At 34.8% G+C, this 17,151-nt stretch overlaps 1 protein-coding gene across 3 annotated transcripts in view; it reads right to left on the bottom strand.

Moving 5' to 3' along the window:
* gripap1 (GRIP1 associated protein 1) overlaps nt 1-17,151 on the bottom strand; it is a 93,949-nt gene that overhangs the window by 48,396 nt on the left and 28,402 nt on the right. For 2 of the 3 annotated variants that reach the window (XR_012383852.1, XM_009303767.5), the window contains exons 15-20: nt 13,342-13,476; nt 11,429-11,524; nt 8,373-8,585; nt 7,772-7,885; nt 4,804-4,881; nt 1,498-1,593 (exon numbers count right to left, since the gene is read on the bottom strand). Coding sequence is in view for 2 of the 3 variants with exons in the window: in XM_009303767.5 (XP_009302042.1) it covers nt 1,498-1,593; nt 4,804-4,881; nt 7,772-7,885; nt 8,373-8,585; nt 11,429-11,524; nt 13,342-13,476 (732 nt within the window). In the remaining variant the exon portion in view is untranslated. Of the gene's footprint in view, nt 1-1,497; nt 1,594-4,803; nt 4,882-7,771; nt 7,886-8,372; nt 8,586-11,428; nt 11,525-13,341; nt 13,477-15,925; nt 16,019-17,151 lie in introns of all 3 variants that reach the window. The other variant, NM_001123320.1, reaches the window with a different exon arrangement.

Below are 17,151 nucleotides of genomic sequence, written 5' to 3'. Positions count from 1 at the left end.
GTTTCAAAATTATTTGCCATCCTGTATATTTTATTTATTTATTTTTCAAATATTCCCCAAAGAATGTTTAATAACACAGCAAGGAATTTTTCACAGTATTTCCTTATTATATTTTTTCTTCTGGAGAAAGTCTTATTTGTTTTATTTCGGCTAAAATAAAAGCAGTTTTAAATTTCTCTTAAACCATATTAAGGTCAATATTATTAGCCCCCTCAAGTAATATTTTTTCGAACATCTACAGAACCAACCACTGATATACAATGACTTACCTAATTACCCTAACTTGACTAAGTAACCTTGATGGTTTTGGATTTCTGCCTTCCAATCAGTCCCAGCATGCATCCACGTTTATCCTTTTTCTCATTGCTTTATTAAAATGATTATTTGAATCAGTATTTATTCTTAAAATGATTTTGACTAATGAATAAAGTTAAAATAATTTCTTAATATAATATAAGAATGTTCAGTGTTCTTGCTCCTCTCTTTGTCTGTCTATTTTAATTTCCGGAGCCACCAAACTAGGTCAGAGGTCATGGAGACCTCGAGTGGAACTAAAGGACCCGGATAATTGAAAACAACCATTTTCTTATTTGTAAAATCATGTGTTAATACTGTTTAAAGTGATTTTAATATGATTACTATTATTATTATTATTATTATTTTGTGTTTATTCTGTTTTAAGTGATTTTCCTTTTTATGCAAGATAGACTTTTTGTAGTAAAAATTTAGCAGCCTGAATGCTGTTTTTAATCGTTTTGAACAAGTTTAATACGACAGCTGAGAGTACGGAGAAACAACCTTGGGTTTTTATAATAGATTGTCTCTTGCTGTGTATATGTATTCGATGGGTCAGTTCTACAGGTCTAAGACCTTAAGGGTCAGTTAAGCCTTTACATGTCATTTTGAGCTGAATACTAGTATCTTGAAAAATATCTAGTACAATATTATGTACTGTCATCATGGTAAAGATAAAATAAATGGTTATTAGAAATTAGTTATTAATACTATAATGTTTAGAAATGTGTTGAAAAAACTTCTTTCTGTTAAACAGAAATTGGGGAAAAATATACAGGGGGCTAATAATTTAGGAGGGCTAAATGTATTCTGACTTTAACTGTATATATAAAAAAACATCCATGACACAAGTAAAATCACAGCAAAGCAAAAGTCATAATAAATCATCCTAAAAAAAAAAACTCATACGAGAGCAGGAAACACCAATATCACATCTCTGAAAACGAAAAATCCCTGATGAGCTGCTGGCACCAGATGCTTACAGAAGAACAGTCTCATCCTACTGTCGAGTCACGCATCGTTCTTGAGTCACATCTGAAATTACTGCTGAGCTCCGGCGATCACACCCCCATATTATCCTCCATCTGAGTCGTGCCGCATTTAGCATCTTAAAAACACATGCTTCTCATCACGCAGAAGAACAAACACACTGGTGGAGCTGCTAGGAAAGAGACTAAAGAAGAGTCTGTTCAGCTCACGCACCTGTTTGAGTTTGCCGATTGTGTTGTTGAGATCTTCTCTCTCTTTCTCCATCTCTGTCACTTGCTGTTGGACTGCATCCACCTCTGCAGCTTTAGCCTAAGAAAGAAAACGTGTTCTTTAAGCCATTCAGTCGAAATGCAAGGATAAAATGGATACGCTCTGCACAGAACAAACTATTATACACTTGTTTATTGCACATTTTGTGTTTGTAAAAAATCCAATTTCCTCCAATATTTACATAAAAGGATGTCTAACAGAGCAAGGACATGTTCACAGTATTTTTGAAAATTAAATGATAGGTGGCGCAGTGGGTTGCATGTTTGCCTCACAGCAAGAAGGTCACTGGATCGAGCCTCGGCTGGGTCAATTCGCATTTCTGTGTGGTGTTTGCATTTCCACCCGTGTTTGCGTTGGTTTCCTCCGCGTGCAGCATTTTCCCCCACAAGTCCAAAGACATGTGGTACAGGTGAATTGGGTAGGCTAAACATTGACTATATTGTATGAGTGTGTGAATGAGCGTGTGTCTCCCAGTGATGGGTTGCGGCTGGAAGGACTTCCGCTGAGTAAAACATTTGCTGGATAAGTTGGCGGTTCATTCCACGGTGGCGACACGGTGGTCTAAGCCGAAAAGAAAATAAATGAATGAATATATTGTCAATATTATGAGCCCTTTTAAGAATTGTTTTTTTAATTTTTTTAATTGGCTCCAGAAGAAACTATTGCTGTCCAATAACTTTCCTATGTAACTTAACTTGTCTAGTTAACCTAATTAAGCCTTTAAATTTAGGGTGGCACAGTGGGTAATGTTGTCACCTCACAGCAAGAAGATCACTAGTTCAAGCCCCGGCTGGCTCAGTTGGCATATCTGTGTGGAGTTTGCATGTTCTCCCTGTGTTGGCGTGGGATTCCTCCGGGTGCTCCGGTCCAAACACATGCACTATAGGTGAATTGGGTAAGCTATATTGTCCGTAGTGTATGTGTGTATGTCCTGGTTCTTCAAGTTGGGTGTTGAGCGTTGGGCTAACAACCCACCTCATAAAAATTAAGTGTTATCAATCACCAACATGGTGCGGTTAAATATCAACTTCGATGTAAATGGCCCTGGGAGTATGTAAGTAAGCATTTACATTTGCAATTTAAACTAAATACCAATATCTTAGAAATTAAGTTTTTTTTAACACCAAAAGCTCCAATAGAATAAAATTTCAAATATCAAATTTGTTGACTTAAAAAGGCAACACAACGTCTAACATTTTAAGGACACCGGTTCGGTGAAGATTTTATTTAATAAAAATGTATTTAACTTTGTCAAATTCAGATAAATGACAGGTGTCGAGAGATGTACTTTCATGTTTTTGGATTCACACACACTGCCTGACAAAAGTCTTGTCGTCGATCCCAATTGTACAGTAAGAGCTACATATAATAACTTGACTTCTAGCTGATCATTTAGAAAAGTGGCAGAAGGTAGATTTTTCAGAATAATTATCTTTTGAACTGCATCCCAATCATCACAAATACTGCAGAAGACCTATTGGTACCAGTATGGACCTAAGATTCTCACAAAAAACACTGAAGTTTGATGAGAGGAAAAATCATGGTTTGGGGTTATGTTCAGTGTGGGGGTGTGCAGGAAATCTGCAGAGTGGATGGCAACATCAACAGCCTGAGGAATCAAGACATTTGTGCTGCCCATTACATTACAAACCAAAGGGGAGGGCAAATACTTCAGCAGGATTGCGCTCCTTCTCGTACTTCAGCCTCCACATCAAAGTTCCTGAAAGCAAAGAAGGTCAAGGTGCTCTAGGATTGGCCAGCCCAGTCACCAGACATGTACATTATCGAGCATGTCTGGGGTAAGATGAAGGAGGAGGCATTGAAGATGAATCCAAAGAATCTTCTGCAAGAAGGCTTTCTTTGCCATTCCAGATGACTTTATTAATAGGTTATTTGAGTCATTGCAGAGATGCATGTCCTCCAAGCTCATGGGAGTCATACACAATATTAATTCTTTTTCCACTGCACCATGACTTTATATTCTATACCAGGGGTCACCAATCTCATCCTGGAGGTCCGGTACCCTGCAGGGTTTAGCTCCAACTTGCCTCAACACACCTGCCTGGGTGTTTCAAGTATACCTAGTAATACCTTGATTAGCTTGTTCAGGTGTGTTTGATTAGAGTTGGAGGTAAAATCTGCAGGACACCAAACCTCCAGGAACAAGATTGGGGATCCCTGTTCTATACTGTATATTTTTTCTGTTAAATGACAAGACTTTTGTCTAAGCAAAGTTAGACCTTACTGTCCTAATTAAATAATTAAAAATCAAGTCAAGATCATATTTAATTACAGTTAAACAAGCGTAATTTAGAGGCATTTGCCTTTCGTTTAAGCCTCTTATGATACCAAATAATCAACTAGAAGTCAAGTTATTATTTGTTGTTCCTAAAACTTGGATAGGCGACAAGACTTTTGTCAGGCATTGTCCTTTACATTTATGTTTTTTTTACTCATTAGTTATTTGCAGAGGTTTATACAATGATTAGCAAAGTAGAAGAATCTGTCCCTCTCTGACCAGTCTGATGGATACTGTTTGTTTTGTTAGAAAACTATGTTTAATAAAACATAAAAGAAAAAACTTTTGAAAAGTTTTAGCCTGAATAAAACAATTTCCACCCTTGGTTATGTCAGCAGAAAGCGAGTTCTAAAGAATATCAATTCTGTTCTCAAATCCTTTCATCAAAACAAAACTTCTGAAATAACTTTTCTTTTGTGCTGACATTACCAAGAAACTATGGCTCATAAAAAAATGTAAACGTTAATATTATATCCTTCTCACAATCCAATCAAATCATGGAGGATAAAACCAAGTCACAACAGAGATGGAGTGACCATAGCGACAGCCAGGATTTTTATTGGTGGTTCAGGTCAAAAGAATCCTAAATTAAATGCAATCAAATGCTACTTTGTTGAAAACAGAAGTCATTTTGTGGGATATGAACATGCGTTTTCATGGCCTCATTGTGAGATTTTGAACACCTACGGATGATAAATATGCTTCATGCATTTCAGATTGTCTTTTCAGCTCATTAAACAAAATTCCGTCAAGCAAACATCCATCAGCTCAACAAGACGTGACAGAATGAAGCCTTCTGATCTGACTGTTTCTGAGACTTGAATATGTATGAAGACAGCAAATGTCACAAAAATGAAATATCTACTAAATATAGTTTTACCACTCTTATTTCATCCGTTAAGTGTCAAACATCAAATGTGTTTTTATCATCACAAACACAAGAAATGTACCTCCAGCTGGAGAGTGTGATCTTTCTGTAGCCGCTTGATCTCTTCTGCGTGGTCCAGTTTGCTCCTTTCCATAGTCTCCTGTTCACCACACACACAAATCACAACAGCAACAATAAATCATACAGGGAAAAAAGTTTTTAAACATTTTAAAATTAATGTAATATCGTTTGGCTTGAAATATGAAAGTGAAAACTATTCAGCTACTATTAGACTTAAACTTCAAAAAAAAAAAAAACTTTTGCTGTACTTATTTAAAATGAGCTGATACAACGCAGTTCTTGAAGTTTTTATTGCGACAACTTGATTGTTTTATGTTCAATCCACTTAAATTTGTAAAAACTAACAAGTTAACTTAATTTCTTCAGGTTATCCTAACACAAATCGACCCCAGAATTTTAAATAGGGAGTGTAACAGAAATTTTTATTTTATATATAACAATTCAGTAAAGTTCTCTTGTCTTTATTGCAATTTCTAAGAGTCTACAGTCAGAAATATACAAGTAAACATAAAAGACATTAAAGAGCCCCTATTATGGGTTTTTAAAAATTATCTTCCATGCAGTGTGTAACACAGCTCTAAGTAAAGTGAAATATCCAGCAAAGGCTTAAATCTGCACTGTAAAAAATGCTTTTCTTACTTAGATTTTTTGTCTTGTTTCTAGTCCAAATATCTACAAGTTCTTAAATCAAGAAGCATTTTCTAGACAAGCAAAACATATTGTCTTGTTTAAGAAATAATATGCCAAAATAAAGTCAGTGTTTCCTTAAATCAAGCTAAAAAATCTGCCAATGGGGTAAGCAAAATAATCTTATCACAAATCGAAAAACAAAATTATTTTACTTAACCCATTGGCAGATTATTTTGCTTGATTTAAGGAAAAACTCACTTCATTTTGGCAAATTATTTCTTAAAACAAGACAATGGGTTTTGCTTGTCAAGAAAATGCTTCTTGATTTAAGAATTTGTAGATATTTGGACTAGAAACAAGACAAAAAATCTAAGTAAGAAAAGCATTTTTTTGCAGTGTGAAAGTGCAACGCGTTTAAAAATATTGATTCATCTGTAAAAAAGTTGACTCGTAGTGGTTCGAATGAATCACCACTGTAACAAGTCTTTAGCTGTGTTGGCATGACGTTAATACCGAACTCAAGCCCTGCCCATTTGTTGTGCAAGCAGACCCAGGAAAATTAAAGCCCCCAGCAAACACTGTAGCAGATCTCAGTTATATCAAGTGGCATAGACGCTGTGCTCTAAAGTGTGAGAGAAAGTTAGTGTTAATTTCCGTACCCAAAGATGAGGCTGTGAAGAGTCAGTGGTTTAAGTTTATTTTTGCAAATATACCTCAGCAGTATAGCCCCAGCCTTGTGCTGCGTTCCTGTCACTTTTTCTGACAAGTGCTTTAGCAATCTACACCCTTACAAAGGGGGATTTGTCGAGTTTGTTAAAGAAAGAATCAGGAAAGACTATTATTTTATGGAACTTTGTCAGAGCTCGACTGGAACTTTACAGTATAAAGTTCCTGGATCAGTTTCTTCCTCCATTTCACAAGTGTAAGTAAGTGAGATTTCATTGTGTTTTGTTACTTGTAAACGCTTGTACTGTATCTGCTTAACTCTTTATATTCTCATATCGTATCTAAAACCACGTTGAAAATGTCACGTGCGGCTTTGTTTACAGATTTAAATGCGATTGTGAGCTCACGATCCTTCGCATTTAGCCATTGCTATGGCCACCGTCAGCTGTTCCTACACACGTGCTACAGTCAAGTTTCAAAATAGTTTAGCTATTGCCACTGTATGGATTAACACTGAATGTGTGTCATGGTTAAGAATAGAGCAATATGCTGGTGTTAAACTGCATTGCTTTAATGCACTGGGCTCACACATACACTGCACTCTGACTACTTGTTGATTGTTGAAAATTGTTGATAAGCCATGGTGGGCATCTCTCTCTGTCTCGCGCTTAACGCAGTCGACCTATCACAACAGACTGGGCCATCGGAACAATGAGCACAGATTAGCATTGCTCTAAGGAGAGGTTTGAGGGCAAATTAATTGCTGAACGAATCATATGGGAGTCATTAAAATAATTAGGTAAAAATAAATACATACGATCAGTCAATGAAAGTGTTTTTTGACCTTGCATGCATATCAGCCTGTTGTTGGAGACCCCCAAAACCAAAATATGGCATTTTTTAATGCATAATAGGGGCTCTTCAAAATGTCAAGTAAATACACTAAAAATGTCCTTCTTTTAACCATTTGCCCTACAAAGTTTGTAACATTTAAAGATTTTTTTTAATGTAAAAAGAAAATAATTAAATGAATAAAAGTAAAATATACATCAAACTGAAATGCAGAAGAAATGTTTAAAATGCTGTTTTTGCACCATTTGACAGTTTAAAATACTTAGTTTAAATATAAAAGCAAAATATATAGTAAAAATATATATTTAACCATTTTCCATTTCAAACTTATAAAAATAAAAACATTAATCAGCTCAAGTTATTTATTTTTCACACTTTTGGCATTTTAAAATCTGGAACAATGAAGTTTAAAATAAACATTATAAATAAACATTATTATAAACAAATACAACAAGAAATGTAATTATAAAAAAATAAATTATTAAATAAATAAATAAATATTTATTTATATCAATCAAAGTCATGTTCTTAAACAAGTTGGACAAAGTTAATTTTAAAGTTTAAAATTCAAAAATAAAATAAACTTAAAAAAAATACTGAATTTATCATAAATCCACTGAAACAACAAAACAAAAACAAAACAAAAGTGAGTGTTTTTAAATAAATGTTTTTCTTTGGTCCACTTGGTATTTAAAAGTCTGAAACAGTAACGACAAAAACAACACTGACATCATGTGGTCAGAATGATACTGATGTAACCAGAAGCAAAACAACAAAGCTTCCATCTCTGTCAGTGAGAAAGAACAGTAAACAATCATTACCTCTGCTTCCTTGAGTCTGCGCTCAAACCAGCCCTTCGTTCCCTCCATAGACTGAACCTGGGCCTTCAGCTCCTCCACGTATGGCTGAAGACCTTCAAGCTCTTTGGTACGTGCCTAAAGGAAAAAATTTATCAATTAAAAAAAAATATCAAAACGAGAGTAGAAATTTTAATTTTTTCCACAAAGTACACTTTATACAGACACACTGCAGCAGGAGAAATCTGAAGTTAAAGAGATAATTCACTTAAAACCGAACAGTCATCATTTACTCTCCCTTTAGATATTATAAACCTTTCGGAGTTTCTTTCTTCTGTTAAACACAAATAAATATTAAAAATATTTTGAAAAATGTTGGAAACCTGTAACCATTGACTTCCATTGTTTTTTCTACTATGAAATTGAATGTTTACAGTTTTCCCGCATTCTTCAAAATATCTTCTTTTGCATTCAGCAGAAGAAAGAAACTCATAAATGTTTGGAGCCACTTAAGGGTGAGTACATAAAGAGTATGTTTTTATTTTTAGGTGAACTATACCTGTAAGTTATTTGTGGAAAGTGTAAACCTGTAAACTTTTAGTCACTGATTCAGCAAGTTTCTTACCCTCTCATCTCGTAGCTGAGAGCGGATCTCCTCTTCAATGCGGTTCTTCTCTTCATGGAGGCCTCGAAGCTCCTTCTCGTATCGAGCTCTGATACTCAGCACCTCCTTCTCATGCTGTAAGCGCACATTACTGAGCTCCTCTTTGTGCCGAGACTTTTCCTGCGCCGTCTCAATGGCCAGTTCATCCAGCATGACCTTACGCTTATCTGCTGTCTGAAAGAATAAAGGAACTTAACTGTCTTCAGATCTTTGCTGCAGTTAGTTTTAAATGAAACTGTGTTAGTTTCATTAACGAGATTCAATCACAGTGTAAAAAAAAATTCTTGCAGTATTATTATTTTTGTTGTTGTTGTTGAATCAAATTAACTTTTCAAGCCATCTCAACTTATATCAAATCAAACAGACTAAAAATTTTCTAGTTAAACTTGATGTAGTTAAAACATGAATAACATAAAATGTAAACATGACTTTTTGTTAGAGATGTCCCAATTTTTTCGCCCGAGTCAGAGACATTCCCTTTTGAAGATCTGTCAAAACCTGATCCGATACTTCTATAATATAAAAAAAACAAAACCCCGAAGAAACAGATCCAGGATGCTCCTTATTTTTTATTTAATTCACCTAATTTTAACATTCTGTGAGGTAGCTTGAACAGTCAAATAATAAATAACATAAACTTTTCACTGTTGGACTTTAGTGCAACAGTACATTTGGAGAAAATCTCATATAAAAACACATAGCACCTCAACTTAAAATACCCGGCAGGCAATCCCAAGTATACATTTGTCACAGTTTGCTATGCCATTTCCGTCGTCATCAACTTTATAATACCTCCAGACTGCAGACATACTCGCACTTTCCGCTTTAAGCTGCATCCATGTTAAATGCTTCCAGCATTTAACCAATAGCGTCTCTGCAACAAAGTGATGTCATGCTGCACGCGCTGCTGTTTCTGTGTGAAGTCAAGAAAGAGGTCTACCTCTGTGCCACCTCATAACTATAGTAAATACATATACATTCGAGTCCTGATCGGGAGGTAACATACGATTCCGATCAAGTCTGAAACTGCGTGATCGGATCTGGAAATCCCTTGTCGTATCATTTTTGCAGTGCAGGGGTCTTTTGAATGAAATTTAAGCAACTGCTGTTTAAATAGATAGTTCACACTATTTGCATAGGTTTTGTGTTCCAAGGCTCTGTTCACACCTTGTATTAAGGGTTTTGTTGATCCAATCCCAATTGGACAACATCAAGTACAGGTGTGAATGGGGTATTAAACATTGAGTATTTCAACTTTCGACTGCATCCAGAGGTGGTTGAAAATGCATTTGAACAGATTGTTACTGTAGTATCAACATCTGGTTGAATGCATTCAAAAAGCCACTAAAAACTGGACGCATTAATAAAAAATAAAAAATAAAAAGTGTACAAAGTTGAATGTTCTCTAGTGCAATGCTTATTTATTTAATATCAACAGTAAAAATGACACATTTTCCCAACAGGGACAACCACCAACCATCAAGAATGGATTATTATATGGTTTCATGGCTTTGCATTCAAAAAATGTCATTGTAATGAAAGTCAATAGACTGCCATTTTCAAAGCGAAATCAACGCAGCGGTGGGAAGAAACCCTGAAGTATCATACAGGAATGTTGTGTAGTTTGGCTGTATATCTTATCAGCGAAGAGAAAGCGAAGGTTTGTTCTGAATGGAAAGTAAAATTAAAAAAGGATATTAAATCTCATTTTAAGTTAAGGGAGTTGAGGGAAATTGCACTAGTTAGCTAACTTTACCTTTCCCAAACACGTTTTAGATGCCATTTATCAAACTCAAGTTAATGAACTGATTTTTTCACTCTATAGGCCTGTCAGGATACTGAATTTTGGTACTGGCATTTTTGGCACATTTAAATGCAACACCACTGACTTGACATTGTATTCACCAGTGCTCAACAGAAATGACTGTGATTGGCTGTAAAGGTCATCAGTTCACTGCACTTCACCACTGTTTACAGAGTGCAAACATAGACGAGCAATCAACTGATCTTTGTGGCTTTAAAATGCTCCAGTGTTCGTGTATCTGTGTTTGCACTCGGTGCAGAGCGGTGAACTGATGACCTTCACAGCCAATCACAGTCATTTCAGTTGAGCACTGGTGAATACTATGGCAAATAAGCGGTGTTTAAGAACAGGCTCAATGGAGCTTAAATGTTAGCGGGAAATGGCTGTTTTTAAAATTTCAGTACACGAGGGTGTGCTACAGAGGACTGCGATGTTTTCTCGCTTACCAGGTTACATAGGCTGAAGCAGGGAAGCATCCCGACGATGTTTACCTGGTGCCAGAAACTGAAGCCTACGAGGACACTCTTAGATTGTGATTTTGTTTGATGCCTAGTGTGCCTTTAAATGTTTAAATTAAACTTAACTGAATGATATTAAAGTGATGTTTACACCATATCTGCACTTTGAAATTGCGGCCACAGCAGGAAGTTTATAGTCCACAGCATGTTGTTGCAATGTTTGCAGTGCTGATTGTATATCTCCGGGTTTCTTCCCACCGCAGCCTCACTTTCGTGTTTTAAAATGGCGGCTGTGTGAAATGAGCATGTGAGGCAAAAACGGCCTCAAACATAACGAAAGGGTAGTCAATTTGAACAACAGACCAGGGTTAGATAACTAATATATCATAAACCAACCACTGCAATATTTACATTTGAGATATTTCCATATATTTGATATATTGCACAGAACTGCTTAAAGCAGATTTTAAAGAGAGGGGGAAAATTAAAAAATAAAAGTCATACAAAAGAACTCCGGAGGTGATTCTCAGATCTCATTTGTGTCTAAATCCGATTGTGGCTTTTAGATTAATAAAGTCATTACGATGGTCAAAAGGTCAAAGAACGAGCAGAGTTCTGCTTTGATTTACTAAAGAAGCTTAAATGAAGACAGAGATAATGAGTGCGGCAAAACGTCAAACTACTTCCACCCGACTGAACCACAGAAGGATCAGAAGGTTTTCTGTGTGTGTGTGTGTGTGTGTGTGTGTCGTCACCTTTCGGGCCTCCTCCAAATCCTGCAGTAGCTTATCCTTCTCCAGACCGAGTTCAGTGAGCTGCTCCAGAAGTCGACTGTTCGCTCGATTTGACTCCTGATCAGTAAGAAGACAAAAATATTTTAGTTTTTTTTTCTTATGTACAACACAAATACGAGTAACTAAATAAAAATCTTAGACATATTAACTGTATTTGTTAATGTAAAGATTTAATTATTTTTATTTGTCATGGTTGAAATTACTTTTTGTGTAATTGAACATTTTAATAAAAGTCCGATTTGTTTTTTGTTTTATGTAATTTAACATTTAAAAAATATGTGTCTAATTACACAAAACCAAAATTAATGTTCAAATCATGATTTTTTGTTTTTTTTTAACAAAATTATTTTCTTACTATACAAAACATTTTACTTGTCTGATTATCTAAGACCATTAGGCATGCAACCAAAATTTGGACACCAAAATGACAAAACATTGTACAAAAATATGAGCTATAAAGCGCTAATGAAGCGCAGACAGAACATTTCTGAATTTTTCCGGTCAATAAAGTGAAGTTATTTTATTGTCTTGTGTGTTGTTTTTTATTAGCATTATTTTTTATTGTGTTAGATTTAAAAATGCTAACAAAATTATATTATTATATTATATTATCAAAATTATAGATAATTATTACAAAGCACTTTTGGTTTTTGGCCAAGTGCAGCCAGAATTTTCAGTTTTGGCTTCGGCCCAGTATTTCCATTTCGGTTCATATTATAGCTTAATAAGATTTCTATCCTATTCACATATCATAATGTACAAAATACAGCATATTACTGCTGCAAATCATACAGAGATATGACACTGAATCCTTTAGTACCATTAGTTTAAAATTTGATAGTCATGTTGAAAAATATAAGAAGTTTAAGACAAGTCTAAACTCATCAAACTGTAAAATTATACATTCACACAATATTATTCTCTGACTTGATGTATTGCATTGCATCGTGGTTACAAGCTTTTTTAACTACATTGAAGCCTATTGACTTGATATAAAAACAAGGAGTTAAAATTATGGACAAAGCCTATGCGATAGCATCATTGTGATGTTTTATGTAAACAAAACCATTTTGGTTTTGATAGTTTTATTAAATTTATTTTAAATTGGTTTTTATATGCTTAAATAATCATGTTCCAATGGTATTTCAGATCTAATCAGTAGGCATCAAACCTCTCACAGAGTCACACGAACACCTACTAATGGTGACGGTTATCCCAAAATTCAAAAGTAATATAAATATTTTTAGTAGTGTTCTTAAAAAGTGGTTAAAAACACAGCAGCAGAGTTTGCACAAAATAGTTTACTATTAATTTGTTTGATCATGCCACATTTGCTTTTGCCTTCAGTAATTTTATGTAAAGAATTTTAATGTTGTGTGTATGTTTTATCTAGCTTTCTGTGGACAAGTCTGCTAAAATACTTAAACAAATGCTCTTGGTTGTCCAGTGTAATTGTGATGTCCATATCAAATAAATAAATAGATTCTTTCAGATCGCGTCTTTGATAGTTTACACTGTGTGGTTGTTACTCATATGAACGAGCACCGATTTGCTTGTTATTTCAAGCATTTGTCTGCGATTTCTCAAAACCTGTCGGCGAAATCGGGGCTAAAGTCTGAACTCGGTGTAAGGAAGATATTTAATGCAGGAAACTTGTAACCATTGCCTTCCATGGTATTTGTTTTACCTACTATGGAAGTCAAACAGGTTTTCAGCTTTCTTCAAAATATCTTCTTTTGTGTTGAACAGAAGAATGAAACTTTATAACCACTACTGAGTAAATAGTCAGTACATTTTCATTTCTGGGGTGAACTATCCTGGCTTTAAGTATAAAAAATGTTAAGTTGCTATCAAAATCAGCAGGAATCAAATACCTGTAGCTGTGAGTTGAGATCATCTCTCTGTGCTAGAAAGCTCTCCTGGTCAGTACGTCTCTGCTGAAGCTCGGCGTTCAGCGCAAGATTTTGCTCTCTCAGCAAATTCAGTTCCTGAGTCTTCACTGTTTGGATCTGTGAAAAACACACACAGACAGTTTCAGAGACCCAGATCAACTGAATTAAGTCTGCTTCGGTCAGTGTATGGATGAGAAAAAAAATGCCAACAGAAGACAAAAGGAGAATTATTAGGAAGCTTGAAAAGCACTAGTGAACAGCAGAGAAGTGCAGATCAGCACAATGTTAAATCCATCATCAATCTAAACGTACCCATGAGTGCTTTCAAGCTAAAAATAAACCATCATGCATGATGCAATACACACATATGTGCACATGCATCTATGTGTGGACATATATGAACTAATTCAGGCTGGCACAAGTACAAACAAAAAGATTAATATGATGATTGTGGAAGATTTAAAAAAAAACTCAATCAGGGTTGAACCAATTAGTCTTTGTAGTGTTTTTAAAATGAGCCTCATGTGCAAATTAAATCATTCATATTTATTTTAAGATTAATATATCAGCGTTGCTCACAAATAGGTAATGGATTGAAATCGAAATATTTATTTCTGGAAAGACAATATATAAACAACAACCAAAAATTTAAAAAAAAATTCTCATGGATAAACATTGGCTTTCATATGAAATCCTGGCATTAATGCTGCAATGTTTAATGTTTATTACAAAAATTCAGTCTCAAAAGTGTAAGAGATTGAGAAAATGAATAAATGTATACTCATCTGCCTTTTTATTAGGTTCACATTACTACTAAAGAGTTGACCCCCATTTTGGGGTAGATTCGACAAGGTAGGAAATATTCCTCAGAGATGTTGGTCCATTTTGGCATAATAGCATCACTCAGTTGCTGCAGATTTGTCGGCTGCACATCCATGATGTGAACCGTTGTTCCACCACATCCCAAAGGTGCTCTATTAGATTGAGTTCTTGTGACTGTGGAGGCCATTTGAGTACAGTGAACTCATTGTCATGTTTAAGAAACCAGTTTGAGATGATTCACGCTTTATGACAAGTCATATTACTCTGCTGGAAGTTGCTAGCAGAAGATGGGTAATCATAAATCGAGAGTCATCAGACCAGGCAACGTTTTTCCAATCTTCTATTGTCAAATTTTGGTGAGACTGTGTGAATTGTAGCCTCAGTTTCCTGTTCTTAGCTGACAGGAGTGACACCTGGCGTGCTCCTCTGCTGCTGTAGCCCATCTGTCTCAAGGTTGGATGTGTTGTGCGTTCAGAGTTGCTCTTCTGCATACCTCGGTTGTAACGAGTGGTTATTTGAGTTACAGTTGCCTTTCTATCAGCTGGAACCAGTTTGGCCATTCTCTTCTGACCACTGGCAACAACAAGGCATTTGCGCCCACAGAACTGCCACTCCCTGGATATTTTCTCTTTTTCGGACTATTCTCTGTAACTCCTGGAGATGATTGTGTGTAAAAATCCCAGTAGATCAGCAGTTTCTGAAATACTCAGACCAGCCCGTCTGGCACCATCAATCATGTCACGTTCGAAGTCCCTTAAATCACCTTTCATTCTCATTCTGAAGCTCGGTTTGAACTGTATCAGATTGTCTTGACCATGTCTACATGCCTAAATGCATTACACTGAGTTTCTGCCATCTGCCTGTGGCGGATTAGAAATTTGTGTTAACAAGCTGTTGGAAGGGTGCACCTAAGTGGCCGGTAAGTGTATTTATAATAGTTAATATTTCCAAAAAAGACAAAAGAACCTAAAATAAATCAATAAATAAATGCACTGAAAAAAATGCTGCCTAAATTATTTAGTTGAATCAAATTATCTTTTTTAGTCATCTCAACTTACACAAATCAAAGACTGAAAATATTAAATTAAACTTTGTATAACTGAAAAAAAAACCTGATTAACTAATTAAAACAAGTTAAAGTAACATAAATTTTTTGTCGTCTTTACTTTTTTATTAAATCTCTTACTTTTATGTTTAATTTTAGGGTCTTAAAATAAAACTTAAAGCATTGTTCCATTACTAAAACTATGACATCCTTATAAATCTATATGCATCTCAACCTGGATGGAATGGACACAAATGAGTTATGAGACTTAACATTTGAGAGTGAAAATTAGTTAAAGTGAAAAACCAACATGTTGTAAATAGTTATTTTCTGATTTAGTTTAAGACAGTACAAGGGTGCCCAAACTTGGTCCTGGAGGGCCAATGTCCTACATAGGTAAGCTGCAACTTCCTTCAACACACCTGCATGGAAGTTTCTAGTATACAAAGAAAGAGCTTGATTAGCCGTTTCAGCTGTGTCTATTTGGGGTTGGAACTAAAATCTGCAGGACACCGGCCATCCAGGAACAAGTTTGGGCACCCCTGGTTTAGTGGATGACAGTGGTGTTAGTATTTGTGCTTTGACAGTTAACTCTACCGAGAGCTTGTGTGTTAAATCAGACATGGTGACCAGGTGAAGATGATGCAGTGGTTGAACTGGGCTTCATGAAGTCTGTAATGCTGTATTAGGATCTGGTACCTGTTCTAGAGCTGCTAGATTTGTCCTGAGAGCATCGTTTTCACTCAGCATGCCCTCCACCTGCTCCTGACTGACCGCGCTCTGACACGCGACCTGCAGTTACGCCACACACAACACCGACAGAGACAGAAAGAAAACAGCCAACAAAGAGAGAAAAGCAACACCAAATGAAAGAGCGAAAAAGTAAAGAACAAATGAAAGATTGCATGAAAGAACAAATGAGCAGGCAGCCGAAGCATTATGATTTAAAAATTAAGAAAATAAATTACGAAAAAGAAGAAAACAAAAGGAATATTAGAATAAAGAAAAAAAAGCAACATTTCAAATATTAAATAAATAATACAAACAAGAAAAATTTACAAATTTCAATAGAAAAAAAGAGCAAAAGGAAACAAGAACAAGAAGAGTTTTTTTAATCAAATAAAAGCACAAATACAGATTAAAAGAATGAAACAAATCAAACACAAAATAATAAAAAATGAAAACAAACAAAAAGGAGAACATTAACAAGAATATTACATTTTAAATTTTACATAAAATAATTTAAGATTACATATTAATATGAGAAATAAAAATATAAAAAAGTGAAAAAGGAACAAATACATAATAAAAGCCAAAAAGAAAGAGTAAAAAACAAATAAGGGGAAAGTGGGAATATGAACAAAACAAATCAAGAGTGAAAATGAAAAATATCAAAATGAAAAATTTCAAAATGAGAAAGAAGATAGAAAATAAGAAAAAAAGAGAAAAGAAAAATAGAAAGTCAAACAAAAGAAGAGAGAAAATTTAAAGTAAAGAGAAAAACAGAAAATTTAAAAAAGTAAAAAATAACAAAACGTCAAACAATTGAACAAAAGAAACGAGCGAAGAGAAAACAGAAAAAAGTAATAAAAAGTGAAAAGAAAAAAGAACAGAAAATAAAGAGAAAGAAAATAGCAGAAAAATAAGAAAAATGTTTGAACAATTGAACAAGAAAAGTGTGAACAAGAAGAGAAAACACCAAAGAAAATGGAGAGTGAGAAAGATAAAAAAGAAAAGAAAAAAGAAAAGAAAAATACAAAAAAGTCAAACAATTGAACAAAAGAAAATAGTGAAAGAGAAAACAGAGAAAATTAAAGGAATAAAAGTGAAAAGAGAAAAAGAACAGAGAAAAGAAAAAGAGAAAAGCAGAAAAACAATACAAATGTCAAACAATTGAACAAGAAGAGTGAAAATAAAGGGAAAGA

Source organism: Danio rerio, chromosome 8 (genome assembly GCF_049306965.1).
Source record: "Danio rerio strain Tuebingen ecotype United States chromosome 8, GRCz12tu, whole genome shotgun sequence".
Classification (NCBI taxonomy): Eukaryota; Metazoa; Chordata; class Actinopteri; order Cypriniformes; family Danionidae; genus Danio; species Danio rerio.
This window is presented reverse-complemented; position numbering and strand designations above follow the sequence as displayed.